The sequence below is a fragment of the Neodiprion pinetum genome, chromosome 2, assembly GCF_021155775.2.
Source record: "Neodiprion pinetum isolate iyNeoPine1 chromosome 2, iyNeoPine1.2, whole genome shotgun sequence".
In the NCBI taxonomy this organism is placed as follows: Eukaryota; Metazoa; Arthropoda; class Insecta; order Hymenoptera; family Diprionidae; genus Neodiprion; species Neodiprion pinetum.
In genome coordinates this window covers 23627592-23648296 of record NC_060233.1, presented here as the reverse complement: position 1 = coordinate 23648296, position 20705 = coordinate 23627592, and the positions used below count along the sequence as shown (strand labels likewise).

The 20705-nt window shown below is 39.4% G+C and overlaps 1 protein-coding gene across 2 annotated transcripts in view; it reads left to right on the top strand.

The window, feature by feature from the left end:
• The window catches only part of LOC124211096 (uncharacterized), a 37717-nt gene that overhangs the window by 8500 nt on the left and 8512 nt on the right, over positions 1 to 20705 (top strand). For both annotated transcript variants that reach the window (XM_046609814.1, XM_046609813.2), the window contains 26 exons: positions 30 to 217; positions 1226 to 1543; positions 1648 to 1726; positions 1864 to 2390; positions 2614 to 2772; positions 10033 to 10507; positions 10644 to 10882; positions 10965 to 11332; positions 11620 to 11897; positions 12046 to 12233; positions 12533 to 12700; positions 12776 to 12928; positions 13024 to 13638; positions 13785 to 13943; positions 14159 to 14633; positions 14746 to 14984; positions 15104 to 15471; positions 16357 to 16634; positions 16714 to 16901; positions 16976 to 17143; positions 17309 to 17461; positions 17555 to 18172; positions 18447 to 18605; positions 19409 to 19702; positions 19780 to 19963; positions 20285 to 20441. In XM_046609814.1, the coding sequence (XP_046465770.1) occupies positions 30 to 217; positions 1226 to 1543; positions 1648 to 1726; positions 1864 to 2390; positions 2614 to 2772; positions 10033 to 10507; positions 10644 to 10882; positions 10965 to 11332; positions 11620 to 11897; positions 12046 to 12233; positions 12533 to 12700; positions 12776 to 12928; positions 13024 to 13638; positions 13785 to 13943; positions 14159 to 14633; positions 14746 to 14984; positions 15104 to 15471; positions 16357 to 16634; positions 16714 to 16901; positions 16976 to 17143; positions 17309 to 17461; positions 17555 to 18172; positions 18447 to 18605; positions 19409 to 19702; positions 19780 to 19963; positions 20285 to 20441 (7195 nt within the window). The remainder of the gene's footprint in view (positions 1 to 29; positions 218 to 1225; positions 1544 to 1647; positions 1727 to 1863; positions 2391 to 2613; positions 2773 to 10032; positions 10508 to 10643; positions 10883 to 10964; positions 11333 to 11619; positions 11898 to 12045; positions 12234 to 12532; positions 12701 to 12775; positions 12929 to 13023; positions 13639 to 13784; positions 13944 to 14158; positions 14634 to 14745; positions 14985 to 15103; positions 15472 to 16356; positions 16635 to 16713; positions 16902 to 16975; positions 17144 to 17308; positions 17462 to 17554; positions 18173 to 18446; positions 18606 to 19408; positions 19703 to 19779; positions 19964 to 20284; positions 20442 to 20705) is intronic.

Genomic DNA, 20705 nt, shown 5'->3' with positions numbered 1-20705 from the left:
ACATGTGTTTTACAATTCCTTAATTATAGACTCACGTCCTGACTCTCACCGACAACATTTATAACGAACTTGGCTTCGATGACGTGACCGGGGAAGATTGGTTGGACACGCTTAACCGACGTCAAATTCTGGACTGGGTCTGCAATTTTGGGCACGAGGAATGCATCTCGAAATCCCTTGAATATTTCGCCGCGTATAAAGCAAACACTTCCAACACGTAAGGAACTTTTTTCCCATAAGATATATTATGAGGATAAAGAAAAACAAAGTTGAGTTGAAAGGAAACGTTCCTCAAAAGCACGCCTAGCAATAAAGTTCAAATTTCATCATCATTCATCACATAATGACGGCAATATGAAACAACGTCGCATCTCAAATAGTGAAAGAAGAACGGGGCATCTTGACCGAGGTCAAATGTTTCATTGATACAACACTCGAATTTTGAGTGCATGAATTATATGAAGCATTTTTTTCCAACAGATTCAATAAGTGTTTTAATCATTTTCTTACTTATTTGGTCTTCGTAATGAGTTCGATTTTATGTGAAAGCTTCTGACCATTCTGTAATCCCAATGTAAAAATCATTCCCATTCTGCAATGTATATAATTTTTGTCTTCATTTTATAAATTGAAAAATTCAATGTAATTAACATATTAGAATTGAAGAATTTTGTTTGTTCGATTTTATGTGAAAGTTTCTGATTCCTCATTATGAAAGCTAAATAAATGAGAAAATCATTGAAGCAATTTTTGAATCTATTGGAAAAAGATGCTTGGCATAATTCATACATCCAAATTTCCAGTACCGTATCAACAAAAAATTTGATTTTGGTCGAGATTTCATGTTCTTCTTCCACTATTTGAGATGTCACGATCTTCTAGCACAATTTGAGATATCACGCTCCTCCACACTGCGATGGATAAGATCGAGTCGTTCCGGGAAAAAAAAATATTTTAGCGCGCAAGAAAATTTTTAAATAGCTGTTACTCATTTTAAATGCCTACTGAAATGTATTGAAAACTCAGCTCCTATGCAAAAATTGGCCTGATTAATAATCTTCAATCTCTGATCATGCAATATTATTTCGAAATTTGTCAGCTACCGAATCTGAATTGTGTGTAGAAAGAAGAGATTCAATTTTCAAACTTAAACGTTCACATGAAAATTAACGAGAATTGGAACCACCGTGTTATATCGTATTCAACATGGACTATTTTCGCTCAGGGTTTCTCCAAACCAGCGGACTGCCGTGTATTGTACCGCCATCAAGCACGGAACATCAGACGACTGGTACTTTCTCTGGAATCAATATTCCCTGGCAAATGTTGCAGCGGAACAGATAGTCATACTTCAATCACTCGGCTGTTCTAGAAACTATACTATTCTCTACGACTATCTGCACTATCTTCTTGAAGAAGAACGCGGAATCAGAGCTCAGGATATGTCGACGGTATACGCTGCGGTCTACACTTATGGTGGACTGGAAGGCGTAAACGCAACGCTGGACTTTGTAGCTGATTATTACGCAGACGTTGAATCCTAGTGCGTTCTCTTTGAACAATGTCATTGATGGGACAAAATTTTATTGAGAGCCATTTTGTCATTGTAATGACAAGTTTATCACATTTGCTTCTACTTTGTTTTAGCTATGGTAGTTTAAGCTACGTTTCAAGCATTTTGTCTGGTGCGTCTCAGAGATTGTCCACTCAGGAGCTTTTGGACAAGGTATGTGGCTAACATTGTTGAGCAAAGCTTCAAAGTATACTAAAATGAATTTTTTCAGTATTTTACGGAAAAACAATTTCAGCTGTGTCATTTTTTGAGGTATCAACCCAATTTAATGTTGTATCGGTTTGTTTCAGTTTTCTAGCATTATCGAAACTCATGCCGACAACTTGACGACGATATCAAGTAGCTTGTCATCCCAGCTTACTCTTGCTCAATATGAACTGAATTGGTATGAAGAACACGCAGCCGTCATTTCTACCTGGCTCTCCGAACAGTATGAAACTATGGATGATTATCGTCTACCAACAACAATTTATCCAACCACTTATGAAATTTACCTATCCCCTTATCTTGTGGAGGATAATTTCACATTCGACGGGAGTGTACAGATCGCAGCGAATGTCGTCGAGCAAACTAACAAAATCGTACTGCAGTACTACGAAATCACCATAACCAACGTTTCGGTGGCGGCGAACTCCTCATCCCTCATAATTTCTAACACGACTTACAACTCGACTACCCATAAGTACACGATTATACTTGAAACAGCATTGGCAGCTGGAACGTCTATCGTTATTGATATTATTTACGTGGGAACTCTGGACGATGATATGCAAGGATTTTACCGAAGCTCATACATCAACGCTGAAGGTGAAACAAGGTATTGTATCCAAGTATTTCATGATAGAAACATTTTCTCTGCCACGATAAAGTCCTGTAGGGCCTATTCCAATATCGCACGGTTCTCGAATAGATTCATGTAAGAATATATGACCATTCCAGAAAATTGGGGCCGATCCTGCAAAAATTCACTGTATGGCATTCATTTTTAAACTAACGATAAAGCATCAAGAATGAATGTTTATTGCAAGTCTATTTTTCAGATGGCTAGCTGCCACTCAATTTCAATCTACGTACGCAAGACAGGCATTCCCTTGCTTTGACGAGCCATCTTTCAAGGCAAAATTTACTCTCCACGTTCGAAGACTAACAAATTACACGAGTATCAGTAACATGCCATTGGCCAATTCAACTGCATCTGAGTAAGTAAACATAATTAGTAAAACTTTTAAAAAGATTTAAACACAGCGAAGTCAAACAACGATTATGATTTGAATGAAATATCTTCTTAAAAAAAAAGAAACTCAATATTTACAAGAATATTTCAATTACCGAGTGATCATCATTATTGTTGAGTTGAACTATTCATGGACCTGACGAGCCAGAATTTTTTACATTATTCTTCCACATGTGGTCCGAGAGAGCCATAACACTTTGTGATAAGTTTCATATTTTTCGATTCATGTATTGCCCAAGTGTAGTATCCTTCAATTCGTGTTGTTTCAAAATATACTTGCTAAAAACATATTTTCAACAATTTCTCAAGAAATTGAAAAGAACAAAAACTACTTTCTATGTCATGAATCTTACGAACACTTTCATAGGCTTTTTCGTTGTTTTGAAAGAATAACACTAAACTAATGATGAAGCATAAAACTTTTAAGTCCTTGGGAAACTTGGTATCCCTACTTGTTCCGCACTCATGAATCTCTTAATATCTCAGTGCCATGAGCAGTTTGCTATATTGAAAACAATTCTCAATCTACCGACAATATCAAAAACTCTATACGGTGAAAAACTCAAGCAATTCCTATTACGATATGGAACGACGGGATTTTTGACATTTGTCGTCGACATTGAATAATTGAAAAGTGTGTATGTTATTCAATTTGCCGAGGCCTATTGGACGGTACAAATAAGGACCATGTTGACCTAGATAAACGTAAGCTTATAGATTAGAAATTAGTGTTAGGGTTATCATCCTGTTACTGACTATGAGTTGTTGACGAATAGACTTCCAACGCCTGCTGAAAGAATCTTCACAATATTCTTATAGCAATTATATTGGTCGAGAGAAGCATGAGTAGAAACAATTCCTCAAAACTAGTTGCATCAGAAGTCAGATTGAATAGAAAGTATCTTAGACTTGCATAGGGCAGGCATTCTGCAAAAAAATTAATAACCCTTCTCGATGTCAGGAACCAACATACCTCGCTGAATTCTTCTAGCTAAAGTCTGTGAATTGTGCTGTGAAGAATGATTCTGCCGTGTTTATCTATTATTAACCGGATTGCGCCAGAGTTTTAGGGTACAAATAGAGGCGCTAACGAAACGATACACATTCAAAGTATCGTTTCAGGCTGGATTCTGATACACTTAAAGGCTTTTTTCCATCCTTCCCAACCTATGCCGGTCTGAGGTTATCATTTGTAGCTTATATTTTTGAAGAATCACATTCTTCTCGACAAATTACTCCAGATTCAAGGTAGTTATTTTTTTCTCTACAACCATGCATATCGTTCAATTGCACTACCCGATTATGTATAACATTTGTGTCAGTCTTAAATGTATCGCAAATTAGTTTATCTAGTATGCTGCTGCTGCTTTTGATACTGTTAACTTGATCAGGCCAGTCAAAGACACGTGAAGAGGCTAAGTACATGGAGAGTAAAAGTTAAGTCAGCCAGGCATATTTCAGATTTATCCATCCGTATAATACGGTGAACACGTCATCAGCATATGATATTGGTACTGCATACATACAAACATGGTTAGTCGCATACAATGAAAAGGGACAACAGTATGGCAAATTCAAGTACATACAATGTATCTCTGAGCAAAGATTATTGCGAGTTTTGATCGAATAGTCATACGGTTGGTTGAAACACCAACACCTGTCTCTTAATTAACCACAATGACTTGATCATATTCGTATGACCATGTGCTCTGAATCGACTTCTTAATGCTGCAAATAATGTGACTCTCAAGGGAGTAAAATTTGTTTGCATTGACAACATTTTTCAACCCTAACTAATTTCAATACGTGGCTCGAATGTGACCAATCTTTTTGAGGTATTGTAACCCTTATATTTCAACGGAATAGAATAAAACACTAATGACTTGAGCGTTGAGCAGACAAACATTCCTTAGTTTGCCAAGTGTCTGCCTTTGTTGTGTATATGATATTTTTTTGTCGTATTCATCGCTTCAACGGCCCACGTATGTAGGAGATCAACTGCGACTTCGTATACCTACTTTGATGAAAGATTATTAAATGAATTTATTTACATTGAAAGTTAGTCCGTTCTCATTGCAGTAACTTTCTAGTATCTTAATTTTCGTTTTGAAGCTGTGCGAGTTTTCAGCAAAGAGAGTAACTCATGTTATCGGCATAACCAAGGTTGAGTTTTTAATTTATGGTTTATCGACATGCCCCGTACTAACCTATCAACTATAGTAGAATATTTTTCAAAATCACTGATGAACAGGAAGAATAGTAAGGGGCTGAGTATTTAGCTCTGCAATACGCATTCCGTATGGTTTACTTTTTCTATTACGCTGCCAGAACTACGTGAGCCTATTGTTACTCTACCGTGGATGTTTCTATAGACTCATAGAATTTCAAGCTGACACCTAGTCTTAACAATTTATGCTATCGTAGATCATGTTTTTCTGAGTCGTATGCCCTAACTAACAATAAGTTCATAAAGAAAGCGAGGAAATTGTGATTTAGCTAATTTCATTTTATTTGGACTAAAGAGATCAGGGTCAATAAATTGTCAGCACATTCGTTGCCTCTGCAGAACCCTGATTGAAACTCTGGCAAGGTCTCTGTAGTTTCAAACCACTTTACTTAGCGATCCTGAAAGATTTGTAAGAATATTTTTACTGTGGTAATTACAAACGAAATGCATCAATACTCCCAAGATCGTTAACGTCGCCTTTTTTGTATAGCATACTCAAGAAGAACTTCAAGTAGGGTGTTACCTGAATAGAAGGTTATCATAAAACTCACTTGAGATACCGTCAGGACTGGGCACGTTTCCGATTTTACATATTTGCAGACTGCTCAATAAAAATTTGTTCGCCAGCATTTTTTCTGGATGTTATGATTCTAAGTGACAATACCACGTCTATCTATTAATAGTATTTATTACCGTTCTTTGAAATCAAAGGCGTTTAACCGTCTGCTCATAATTCTTTGCTCTTTCGACACTTAGCAATAGATTCCGTAATAGATTTGTCTTATTAATATATCCTATTTCCCAGCAATTGTTCTCATTTTTCTGATTACTGTTATAAGCTGATCTGTCGGCTTCGCAAACCCCCGATTTTTTGCATATTCTACGGCATCCTTCTATTTTATTCTTTGCTTTCGCTTTCATGATTTGTCATATCATGGTTCTATAATATGCGTTCTGAGATTACGTCTTGTCCATACCAAAACTAAAAGCTACTTCTTTTACACTCGCTTTGAAACACGCATCTACGTTATCTAGATTGACAGCTGACAATAATTGCTCCGGTAGAGTAGATTCAAGAGTATAGAAAACACATTGATTTTTGAGGTACGCTTTCTATTTCAGGAAGCTACTTCCTACGGGAAGCAGAGACTCTTGAGATATCATAATTGCGACAATTTATTTTCAGAGCTATCGGCAAGTGGTTGGATAGTGTAGATAGATCGAGGACTTAAAAGATCAGTTATCAATATTTCGCATTGCAGATGGCTAAATCTGTTACACTAGAGCCTTTAAATCCTTGGCGCGTTAACCGGCCAGGAAAGTCACTTATACTGGGAGAATTCCTCGAAGGTTAACGAACGTACAACGCTTCACCGGCACATAGGCAGCCAAAGTAGCATCTTACACGTAGTAAGTCACCCAGATGGAACTTTAGTTGCCTATGTGCCGGCGAGTGTCGCTCGCACCGTTAACATTCTTGGAGTCCTACCGACATATTTACCGTTAACGATTATGAGAGCGTTTGGTTCAAAACAATCTGGTAATCTTCTAAATAAATTTTCCTTTATTTAGGTAGCCAGATTTCCCTGTTCCAGAATGAAAGTCGCCTTCTACAAAATGAGGAACCTAAGAATATTTTTGATACATGTTTTCCTACGCGTGATCAAAGCTTGCTAGGCATCGCGTTAAAGTTTATGTTTAGGTCAAAGTACACCGCGGCTACGATAGTCTGAAAATTTCCCACAGATAGTTTGACTAACAAGAATTTGGTAAGCAGTCGAATTATTTCTTGATGAAATTTACGTACCTTTAACGCAATAATAATATCACTTTTAATCCTGTCCCTATTATAATGTTTGCAGCGTATGTGTACAACAAATTATAGTTTCTTAGCCACGTTGATATTGTAGCCACTTGCTTCATGGACCGTGTTTCAACGAAGCATAGAACATCCATATCAGTGATTATTGTAGCAATATACGAGGTGTTACTGAACTCATGCACGTTCCAAAAGAAGATTCTTACTGGGAGATATAAATTCGTAAAAATGGTGATTTCGAAAAATTAACAACGGAGCCAGGAATCGAACCTGTCGTCTAGAGATACTTGACCGGAGCCTTACTTCACTAGACCACCTAGCCGGCCTGACTCTGTTGTCGTTAATTTCTCTCTTCACCAGTGAGTTCAAATTTATTTTCTTGTGCTTGGTATGTGTGAATACTCACTGGTGAAGAGAGAAATTACCGACAACAGAGTCAGGGCGGCTAGGTGGTCTAGTGGAGTAAGGCTCCGGTCAAGCATCTCTAGACGCCAGGTTCGATTCCTGGCTCCGTTGTTAATTTTTCGAAATCACCAGTTTTTCGAATTTATATCTCCCAACAACGAACTTCTCGTAATTAATGATATGCACATCCGCATATCATTCATTAGACGGCTTTGCCCGTCTTGCGTGGCTTCCCATAGGCAGCGTAAGATTCCAACATCTAAACATTCATCTACATACATTCTTACATCGGGTGCTCAAGAGACGAAAACGTTCTATTTGAAGATTCTTACTAGATGGAGGTGTCAGTAGGTGTTTGTTGCTATTTCCTTCTGGTCGGCCTTTGCCGTGTGGTATGCGACGATGGAGTCTTTACGCTTACGACCAATACCTTGCTTATATTTGGCGGTATTCGCTATTTCTACAAAATCTGTTACACGATCGCCAGCAGTATGACTTGTATTTGTTCTGGTTAAGGGGCAGCATTTTTTTCGACTTTATATGGACGACGTGGTAGCCTTCCCTTTTCTGTGTCATCCAAGTCATTGTCCTCAATCACAAGAGTAAATTCTTCGTCTGACAACGGACGGTCATCCAGAACTAATTGATTCACTTTCAAAATCTGCTGCTTACCTCGACTCCTGAAAAAATACCGCGCTTTCAGTAACCTTTTCTCTAGTGTACACTCTTCCGTGGAATAATCATTTTCTCTGGCCAGACTCATGACAGTAAAAACTGCGGTTTCCTCGAAGAACAGTTTTTTCAACGGGAAGTGATTAGCTTAATAACAATTGGTCTAAGCCCGTTTTTCCGGAAAATTTGATATATTCTTTATATATATTGTATGCTTTTTTTATATTTGATACACGCATGCCTTCTCAATACTGACTCCCGCTGTTCACTCTATAGTTACTACTTTATAAAAAAATTTTTTACTAACCATGTCCGTGTCGTCAACTTTGAATGGCATGGATGCTACTTGCTGTCTCTGTTGTTTCGGTACGCGAGAGCTTGTCTATGGTATTAAGTTTTCCTAAAGTTAGTGATACAAATTTCTTTAACTGACCCGTGCTGCTTATTATCAAGTGTGGCTATTTTATCTTTGTATGAGGAAATAGTACATTACGCTACGAGTGCGCAAAGCAGGTCGTTCCCGCTTCGCTCGTGCGGGATGACCTACGTGCGCACGAGTATCGTATACTATTTTTCCTACTAAGTTGCGCAAGGTTCGACCACTACAATTATTTTGAATAATTGAAACGTATAGAACGGTGGCGTTAGGGCGCTGGAGCGGGGGGGTTCGGGGGGGGGGGGGGGGGGGGGGGGGGGGCGAAGCCCCCGCCCCAAAAAAAAAACAAATTATAGAACTATTATAAATTTATTAAATTAATAAAAATCTGATTTATTTTTCATTTTCAATTATTATTAATATTTATCGTAACGTGGCAATTTACAAAATGAAACGGTATATTTTTTAATGACTCGGTTTGTTTACATCTTCAAAACGTGCGTTCTGTGTTTTGTATTCTGCCGTTTTGTTAATACGGACAACGAATGTCAAAGTATCGCTCGCACGTGTTAATGCGTAAGGAGTGCCGCAGAGATGGCGCGCGCGTATATACCTTGGAATCGCTCGTATACTCTTATACATTCCCACACGCTCACCACATTCCCGCACGCTCAGCTACATCTCCGTTCACTCAGTTGCATTCCCGCACGCTCTTATCAACTTGTGGGAAAGTGGTACTTTGCGAACGCAAATGCATGCGCAAAATCGAACTTTGCGCACGATAATAGGAAAACACTATAATACCGTCACCTAACTACACCTTGACACACCAGGCACCAATGCGCAGCATCATCTTCATATTGACATAAGAACAGCCTGATATATGCACGTGAGATGACACATTACTATTGTTCATGAAATGTCCAAGAAAAAAAAACTGTATACAGTTAAGGAAACTACAGAGCGATTATAGCTACGTCTGACTCTGACGACTGCCTATAGGGTACTCAAAATTGAAAAGAGCGAGGCCAACTTTTCTGGATCAGAACTTTTCTGTTCGCTCCTAATAGTAAGTACAACATATGTTCAAACCCTCCAAACTTCGTTGGCAGTCAACCAATTTTTAAGTAAATCAGATATTTCGGAAAGCAATCAGTCGAAAAATTAAATTACAATTCATTCAACGGAACACTAGTATAACGACTTGAGGGTCGTTTATTCCTGAGCGGTAAGGTTCAACTTCTCTTTCGGGTTTAAGAACATCTGGGATAAGGAATTGAGATTGAGGTATTCAAAGTGAACATGGGTTTCGAAAATGAAATAGCACTTGGTGATTTGTTAATTGTTAACGTATGCGTGGTGCCGAGTAATCAGATGGTCGCAAACAAAGTTGCCTAGGTTGAAAGGTAGGCGAAGTATACAGGTCTTAAAAGGTCGATGAGAAGTGACGTTGGATGAGCAAAAGGAAGCGTGAGAGAAGAAAGCAAGTAGAGTACCGGATCAGGATTCTGGGATTGGGGGGCGATAGTCAGGTGTGCACAGGATGTGCGAGATATTGTTTGGTCTGGTGAAATAAAGAGATTTTCAGATAAGAAGAACAAAGAATGAGTTGTGAGTGCAAAATGGCAATGAGCACGTTACACCAGTTTCCCTTATGATTAGAAATTACCTCATCATCCGTAATACTTGTTTTGCAACGACGTTCCAAGCCGCAGGATTTTTGCAGGAATGGATACATGTGGGATACATTTGATCAGAGTCTCACCATGTCCACTTACTTGGTGGCGGTTCTGGTTTCCAATTTCGACGGTGTGACTAATACAACAGCAAACTTTAGTGTATGGACTAGGCCTGAAGCTACTTCTCAGGCGGAATATGCTTTGGATTTCGGCCCAAGGATGCTGACTTACTTCGAGAATCTCTTTGGCCATGAATATCAACTATCCAAGGTAGACATGGTGGCGATTCCAGATTTTTCAGCTGGTGCAATGGAAAATTGGGGCCTGATCACGTACAGAGAAACGCGAGTATTATATGATGAAGATCATAGCTCAGCAGCCGCACAGCAGAGAACGTCACCCGTTATTAGTCACGAATTATTGCACATGTGGTTTGGAAACCTGGTCAGCCCGAGTTGGTGGCGCGTTGTCTGGCTTAGCGAAGCTTTCGCCAGATACTATCAGTACTTCGGCACAGCCGCGGTAAGTTCTTGTCAATTTTCATTGATATTTTGCCCACCGAATATTCCTCGATGCGTATTCACAGGAAAAACTGTTATAGAATGAAAGAAAACTCAACTAAGTAGACTACATACGAGTACTGAACTCTATTCTCCAGATCGAGCCGACGTGGAAATTCGATCAGCAGTTTGTCGTTGATCAATTGCAAGTCGTATTTGCAACTGATGCTTTGGAATCTGCAATTCCTATGACCAACGACGTGTCTACCCCATCTCAAGTCAGCTCGAATTTCGGGACTATATCCTACGCGAAGGGTGCTAGCATCGTTCGTATGACAGAGAACTTCCTCGGATCCGAACCCTTTGTCGCGGCACTACACAATTACCTGGACGCCAGGTATGCGCCGGAAGAAGAACTACGGAGTCATCGGCTTCTCCGAAGCGAGCAATTACTAAATTGTCATTGTTTCTATTCGCAGGCAATACTCTACGGCGGATCCAGAAGACTTATGGGAAGCGCTGCAAGAGCAAGTAGACATCTATGGACTAGTACTGGGCAGTTCCGTGGAAGATATTCTCAACACTTGGACTGAGCAGGCGGGGTTTCCGGTAGTCAATGTATCCATCACTAACGGGATTGCTACGCTCTCTCAGGAACGGTTTTTGTTGAGAAAAACTAATAGCTCAGTGACCAACGTCACATGGTGGGTGCCAATCACCTGGACGACCAGCAGTGATCCCAATTTTGAGAATACAACGGCGAAATATTGGTTCAGCAATGAAACTGCAACTGTTCAAATAGCTGACGGAACTCCGAATTGGACCATTTTCAATGTTCAAGAATCTGGTTAGTGTTCACACATTCACCATGTTAAAATGGGTTCCAATCCAAACAATGAAAGTACACGCGTGATATAATTTTTCGTCCGACAAGACACTTTTAGACCATAGTTTATTTGATCTTTATGATTCTTCGATTTGACGAACAACTTTTGTAACCCAATGTATTTTCACTTCGTATCAAATTGCTTCAAAGTACATTTATCAAGCATCGTGAATTTTATCATGTAACTCAAATCGGACATAGACGAATCACCAAAGCAAGTTATAATATAAAAATTTACTCATTAACAGGATATTATCGCGTCAATTATGATAGTGATTCATGGGCGCGCATCATTGCGTATTTGAAGAGCTCGAGTTTCGAGGAGATCCATGAGTTAAATCGGGCTGCGATTGTAGATGATTTGCTTCACCTCGCAAGAGCTGGTTACTTGGATTACGAAACCGCACTGGATGGCTTGCAGTATCTCAGTCAAGAAACCAATTACTTACCATTCAAATCCGCGTTCACCTCACTTGTTTACCTCAACCGACGTTTCGCTGGCCAGAATGGTGAATCGTTGTACAATGTTAGTTACAAATCATACATCATATTCTTGACTTTACAAATTTATCTACAAGCTAATCGTAAATTAGGTTTACATTTTTCGTAATCAATTGTAATTTCATAGTCGTACAAGTTTTCAATCACTAAACCTACCCACTGTGTAATCACAGACGCACATGCTGGCTTTAGTGGATAATATTTACCACGAACTCGGATTCGAGGATCAAGATGGAGATGATCGATTCATAGTCCTGTTGCGAAGCGAAGTCAATAGCTGGGCGTGTGACTTCGGCCTTGACGACTGTATATCTAAATCCCTTGAATACTACGCCGAGTGGAAAGCCAATTCATCAAATTTGTAAGTCAAATAATTATATTCAGTTAATGTTTTACAGACGATAGTTTTTCAGTTCCATTTGTATCTACAGAAGAAATGTTCTCCACAAAAATAAATAAACAACTGGTTCCATTTTCAATCTTGCAGTCTCTTGTGTATCCAAATTTACAATTGGCGCTCTCGAATTCAAAGACTTTTGATCAATGATTACCCAGTTAATTATAAGGCATTTTTACCAATTCTATATTTCTCGTGTTTCTGTCCACATTGTATATCTAGTATGACAATAGATTCAGGCTTTGTATCATTTCTACTTTCAGAGTTCCTAAGAATCAGAGACCTGCAGTGTATTGCACGGCGATTAAGTACGGCTCGTCAGACGACTGGGAGTATCTGTATGAAGCATATTTAAACTCTAATGTTGCCGCAGAACAAACAGTAATTCTAACTGCACTTGGTTGTAGCCAAAATACAACGATCCTCAACAAGTGAGCTGAAACAGGACATGCTGCTTGGGCAAAGACGAATATAATGCGTACAATCTTACCACTTTATTATTTCAGGTACCTTAGCTATGCGACGACTGGTTTCGCCAGCAACGGAATCCGTCGCCAAGATAGTACGTCTGTATTTGCTGCCGTTTATGGCGCTGGTTTATTCGGCGCTGAAGTTGCGCTTGATTATGTATCAGAAAATTATGGATTAATGTATGAATAGTAAGTATTAATTGTTGCAATTCTGCATGAATTACGTAAGCGTAGACTCGGGGATGCATAAGAATATTTGAGTGCTCATCAATGAAGTTTTATAGCTACCAAGGGTACAGCAGTATATCTTCTATCCTGTCAGGGATCGCTCTTAGGCTATCGACGCAGGAGCTGATCGATAAGTTCGAACTCGTAATAGAAAACCATGGGCAGAATCTCAGCTCAATAGCATCTTCTCTAGAGTCATACCTAACTTTGGCTAACTACGAGTTGAACTGGTATAATGATAACTCACCAGCCATAATTAGCTGGCTATCTGCATTGTATGAAGATACGAGTGCAACGACGGACTACAGACTTCCTACAAACGTAATTCCGGAAACCTACGAGATATACGTTACGCCATACATTGTAGAGGGAAACTTCACCTTTGACGGCATCGTGGACATTGTAACAAATGTAGTTATGGCGACGAAGACAATAGTTCTTCATACTGACGAAATCACATGGAACGAAATCACCGTAACTAACAATGGCATCGAGGTTGAAATAGTTAATGTCACTTACGTCTCGACATATCACTTCCTCACCATCGAACTCAACTCTACGCTTCCCGCTGGTTCCGTTGTTCATATCAACGTCGTGTACATGGGTATATTGAATACAGTGATGCGCGGCTTTTACAGAAGTTCATACATTAACGACGATGGTGAAACTAGGTGAGTGATAAAGCCAGAAATGCTTGATTCATAGGTGTATTTAACGGTATGAACTGGTGATTTTTATTTTACTGATAACGGAGATAGCACTCCAAAATACAGCGTAATTTTCACAAAAGGATGACTCAACAAAAATTTCATGGCAGGTGGCTAGCAGCAACTCATCTCGAACCCACGGGAGCCAGGAAAATGTTCCCCTGCTTTGACGAACCAGCCCTGAAAGCCAAATTTATTGTCCATGTAAACAGACCAGAAGACTATAATGTCATCAGTAACATGCCGCTGAACTTCTCGTCGAGTGCTGTGTAAGAATTATTTTAGAATTTTCAATAACATCCCGAACATCCCATTTTATTTGTGAATCCATGAACTCAATCTTAACCAAACTAGTACTACCGTAGAATTTTGCTGGTATCATGTTCAGATCTGAGGTGAAAAATATCAAATTTAAAATGGTCGAGAAAAAATCAGATTTCATGTGATGTATTTAGACACATGTTATGACAAGATGTTTACGCAGTGACGGTCGCGTTTGGGATACTTTTGAACAAACTGTGACCATGTCGACATATCTGCTCGCTGTGATCGTCTCCGACTTCACAAGTCTTACCAACGAAACTGCAAACTTCAGCGTTTGGGCAAGGCCGAACGCCATCAACCAAGCAGCTTACGCACTGTCCATTGGACCACCGCTGGTTACTCTTTTAGAAAACCTAATTGATCATGAGTACCAATTACCAAAACTTGACATGGTAGCTCTACCAGACTTTCGGTCTGGTGCTATGGAGAACTGGGGGCTCCTCACCTACAGAGAAACGCGGATGCTAGTTGATGATGAGCATACGTCGACACCAGACAAACAAGTTATCGCTAATGTTATTGCCCACGAAGTGACACATCAATGGTTTGGTAATCTGGTCAGCCCTGAATGGTGGAAGTACTTATGGCTGAACGAAGGATTCGCCAGATACTATCAGTACCACGCTACATCGGGTGTAAGTTTTGATTGACACAAGTCCGATTGGATGAGCGCTACATCACTTTGTATAACACGTAACTTGTAGTGAATTGTGAAATTTTTTCATAAAAATAATCTGTCAATCCCAGGTTGAAACAACGTGGGGCTTACAGTCTCAGTTTGTTGTGGAACAACATCAAGTCGTGTTTGCCGCTGACAGTTTAACATCGACTCATGCTATGAGCTATGACGTATACAGTCCCACCCAAATTCGCAACATCTTCGATTCTATCTCTTACGCGAAAGCAGCCAGTGTCATTCGTATGATGGAGAAGAGTTTTGGCGGTGTGCTGTTCCACAATGCTCTGCACGATTATCTGGAAGCCCGGTAAATTTCGCTCAGCGTTCCCAGTTTTCATTGATATCAGTTCACATAATGCACACTTTTAATAAAAAGGCGAACCTCGACAATGTATACTTTGCTAATCATGAAATCGATTCAATTAGGCAATACGACTACGCTGCACCCGAACACCTTTGGGAAGCCTTCCAGGCTCAAGTAAACGCTACGAATTTCGAACTTGACGCTAGTGTAAAGACCATCATGGACACGTGGGTTAACCAAGCTGGTTATCCGGTTCTTAACGTTACAATCGCAGCCGGTACTGCTACGCTTTCCCAGGAAAAATTCCTCTTAAGAAACACTATTAACGCTAGCACTGAACAAACTTGGTGGATACCTGTAACTTGGACGACTCAAAGTGATCCTCAATTCACCAATACAACCCCAACCTACTGGCTGAGTACGCAAAAATCAAACATTACAGTAAATAATGGAACCGATGAGTGGATTATTTTCAATCTTCAAGAGTCAGGTATGTCATGTACATATATTACTAATTACATCTCTAGTGAAGTTCTTAACCTACAGCATAGGTATCTTGCAGAAGGGAGACGATCACCCAAGTAGCACATGGTGGACTCACATTTGACTTATTTTTTACGGAAATTGAAGCCTATAGTTAACTTCATGTCATCCGTAGGTTCACGAATGTCCATTGGATTGTCAAATGATAGTCAATAGTATACAAGTAAACTGTAAAATGACTCGTGGTCATCAAAAAATAATCAAGCGAACCTTTGAAATTTAGATAATTATTAGATTTTTCCTTTCTATTACATTTACTATGGCGCCGTCTATATGATATTCAATTTTTGTTTTGACGTTGTATGAAAAGGGACATTTTTGAAGACATTTGTCAATGTACGATTGGCTCAGCTTTGACATTTGACTTATTCACAGTCATTCTCACACTTTAGACGAACAATTACCGTCTTGCCGACTTTATGCCAACTCTCAGTCAACTCTCAGTCAGTTTTTATCCGTTCACATTATGTCGACTATAATTAGTCAAATGGTAGTCGACATTTTGATAAGTCTGCTACCTGGTTACATTGGAGATAGTTTCGGATGGAGTTTGGTTATAAACGTTTTTCAAAGGGCATTTTCATTAAGTAGTAGCATTAGTAAGTAAATGCTTGAAGGATGATGAATTATAATACTGGTATACTCTTTAGTAAAGACATTGCTAAATCTTATGACTCCTACTGAAGATGGCTAGTCTTGCACACCTTTCTGTGCATTTATGCTCACATAATTCACCTCAAGCGATCAAATAATAACACAGTATAATGCTGTATTGTTTAAGACAGGCCCATACTTTGGACCCAGTCATTTATAATGTATTAATTACCTTCAGGCTACTATCGCGTTAACTACGACACTCAATCATGGCTGCGTATAATAAATGCGTTGAAAACTGAAGACACTACGATAATACACGAGCTTAACCGTGCCTCAGTAATTGATGACCTCTGCAATCTTGCTAGAATGGGATACGTCGAGTACGAAATTTTACTTGAGGCAACGCAATATTTAAAGCGTGAGACCAATTATTTACCATGGAGAGCTGCATTCAATGGATTAACTTACCTGAATCGAAGATTCGCGGGCACAGATTCTTATGATTTATACAAGGTATATTCGAAGTTTCGCTTGCATGCAGTACAAGCTTAGATTATTTAGGAAACAGAATCACATAGATGACATTTTTTAGCAACACATCCTCGCAATTCTGGATACAGAATACGAAAATCTTGGATTCAGTGACATTGACGGAGAAGATTACTTCGATACTCTTCTGAGGCGATATGTTCTTAGTTGGGCTTGTAACTTTGGATACGCGGACTGCATAAGCACATCCCAGGAATTATTTGCAGCTTGGAGAGCCAATTCCTCTGCAACGTAATACTTGTTCTTCACCCTAGCATGTCACCAAAATATATATGTGCTATAACTACCACGTCACCCTATTGTAGCATTCCTGTAAATCAAAGAACCGCTGTTTACTGTACTGCGATCAAACATGGAACATCGGAAGACTGGGAATTTTTGTGGGAACAGTATCAGGAGTCTAACGTCGCCACGGAAAACCTTGTCATTTTAGATGCTCTTGGATGTTCGGAAAATACAACTATTCTTCACGAGTGAGAGTTTAACTTTTTGTAGATGTTGCCACGATTTTATTTGGCACTGTTTGTTACGTATAAATTCATTTCACTTGCATGTCAATATCTCTACGCTCATTTAGCACACTATTATCTTAAAATGCGAAGTATAAAAATTTAAGTTTGATTTTGTTTGTTCTAAAGTTACCTGACATATGCAATTACTGATTTCGCCGAAAGTGGAATCCGCTCGCAGGACAGCTCAACTGTATTTTCGTCGGTTTACGGCGCTGGTCTGATCGGAGCTGAATATGTTCTCGACTTTGTCGAAGACCATTACGCAGAAATGTACGAATAGTAAGTAATTTCTCATGTTTTACTTGCTACTGCAATAGGAAGCTAAATGCTCTACGTGTATAAATGATTTACGTTTGTTAACTGTTATTGCAGCTATGCAGATTACAGCAGCATTGCATCAATACTCTCGGGAGTTAGTACCCGATTATCCACACAAGAACTCGTCGACAAATTTGAACTGTTCATTACGAATAATAGTGGCAATCTTTCTTCCATATCTTCATCTCTTTATTCATATCTAAATTTGGCGAACTTCGAACTAAAATGGTTCGAAGACAATTCACCGGGGATAATCGAATGGCTATCTAAAACGTACGCCGAAGAGAGTACATCCGTAAACTACCGTCTTCCAACTAACATCCTACCCGAGACGTACGACATATATCTGACACCATACATCGAGATCAACAACTTTACATTCTCCGGAGAGGTTCAGATTGTCATGAACGTTGTTAATGAGACTTCCGAGATCGTTTTGCATGCTTTCGAACTGACAATTCAGGAAATATTCGTATATGAAAATGCGATAAACATTTTGACAATTTCCAGCACTAACTATGACTCAGTTACCCACAAGCTTACTCTTTCTTTTGGCACCACTTTCTCGGCAGGAACCTCTATCACTGTATACATTGCATACACTGGAATCCTGAACAACGAAATGAAAGGATTCTACCGCAGTTCATACACGGCTGAAGATGGAAGCACACGGTAAGTCGATATTGAAATTTATTTTATCTTTCTATCAAATCAAGTCATCAAGTCATCAACTTATTTTCAACATATTACGTAAACAATAACTGAAATCTGAAAATCCAATTGCAGAGCTATTTATTCATTCATTTTCATTATTTTTGGCGTGTAAAAAATATCCAAGTGAGTACAGTAACACAAAATTTGTAATTAGGTGTTTCACCATCGATCTCATTTCAAATCACGTTATTAAACAGTCTCCATGATTAATTGTTAAATTTATAATGATCAGATGGATAGCGACAACCCAGTTCCAGCCTACTCATGCACGGCGTGCCTTCCCGTGCTTTGATGAACCATCATTCAAAGCCAAATTCACCGTGAATATCGAAACCCCCGAAGGTTATCATTCGATTAGCAACATGCCTTGGAGCCAATCTGTAACATCGACGTAAGTATGCAAAGTATGCGATATTAGTTTCACTGTGCATGTAATCTTTTACTAAACTTACAAACATTTGTTAGTAACGATTTCTGATGCTTAATAAACGGACTCATACTCGTTAGGCAAAGTCGTACGCATAAATATGTTTTACGGCATGGGCATTAAAAAGCCCACTTTTTGTGGCAGTTCTCGTTCCCTAAAGTGACGCTTTTTACGGCAGCGAACAAAGTTGCGGAATAAAGGCTTTATTCCGCAGTTTTGATGCGCAGTTCGAAGTGCGCATCCCAAACTGCCGAATAAAGTAGCTTCGTCGAATAGATCGCACTATAACTTCACTCTTCGTTTTGCTTTTCAATGCCCATACCGTAAAAAATATTGTATGTGGCATGCCCGTAAACCGTTTTTTGGCTCGGATAATTTCAGTACTCGCTTCCGGCTCGCGTTCAGCTCGTCCTGAAATCTTTATCCTTACCAAAAAAAACAGACGGTTTACGGGCATGCCACATAAATAGCTATGCTTGGAAGGTACAGTTGATCAACTCAATAATATCAACTCAATACTATCATGAGAAAAATAATAACAGAGATGAACAGAGTGGAGATGAGAGGCTAACGTGACAATGGTGGTGACGCCTGGTGATCTAGTAGGAATCAGTCCACGTATAGGCTTCTGCCGGTCCCGAGTTCAATTCCCGTGGTTGTCCGTTGACTTTTCCCATCGAAAAATTCTTCCATGTTTATTCTTATGTAACATAATTATAAGTAATTCCCATTTCTAAATTAATACGTTTATTTCCATTGTTTTCTAGGACCGCTAATCGTACTTGGGATTCGTTTGAACAAACCGTGACGATGTCGTCTTACCTGATTGCCTTCATCGTATCCGACTTCGAGTCAATAGAAAATGAGAACGAGGATTTCAGAGTTTGGGCACGACCAAACGCCATAGAGCATGGTGAATACGCGCTGTCGATAGGACAGGAGATATTAGACGTCCTCGCTGAATATACCGGTGTAGCGTATCCATTGGCCAAAATGGACATGGCAGCCATCCCGGACTTTTCTGCTGGCGCTATGGAAAACTGGGGACTTGTTACATACAGGTCAGTATGGGAATCTACAGTTTTCAGCTCCGTTATCTTATCACGCTCTACTTAATTACGAGATGTTTTTTCTCCAGAGAATATGGTCTGCTGTCGAACGATAATGTCACTTCGGCGACGTATAAGAAATACATCAACACCATCGTAGCACACGAACTTGTGCACATGTGGTTTGGAAATTTGGTCACTTGTGAATGGTGGGATTACACTTGGCTTAATGAAGGGTTCGCTCAGTACTATCAATTTTTTGTTGGCGAAGCGGTAAGTTTCAAACTCAATAGTAAATTCACATTGCAGATGAAGAGTCAGAGAGTAATAATCAAATGACAGTACACAATAATAAGAAAAGTCGACTTACCTTGTTTTGATGTTATTGTTTTTAAATGACTCTTGGAACACTCAATTTTTAGAATGAATTTCAATACACATTTCACGTTAAGTTAGATCAATGTGTCCAGATTCAAATCAGTTTATTTTATTTTCAAAATGATACGATTTTAAATGCAAACTCTCCTTATTACCGCCAACTGAGATCCAACTAAATGATTGAACGAACTGATCCATTAACTTATGTTTGCGCAGGTGGAGCCCGAGGGGAAACTGCTACAGCAATTTGTCGTCTATGGACTTCACAGTGCCATGGAAACTGATGCAACAGCCTCTATCCGTGCAATGAATAACGATGTTTCAACCCCAAGCGAAATCAGCAATGGCTTTGATACAATCGCTTACGCAAAATGTAAGGTTGCAGCCAAATTATTCAAACGCCAGCAATTACACATCTACTTTTCCTAACAATTATCAAATACATAGTGTAGACTTATGGCGGCTGAGTTAGAGATAATAATTCATCACGCGTTGCGTATATTTTTCCGCCTCGTCCGAATCTGTTAAACTGGTAGTACCGCTAGTCACTGCGTGTTTCGTCACCAGATTTGGACATCGAAAGCTTACGCGTGCCGCTACTGAGTAGCGCTGCATATTTTCGATTTGCCATTACGCT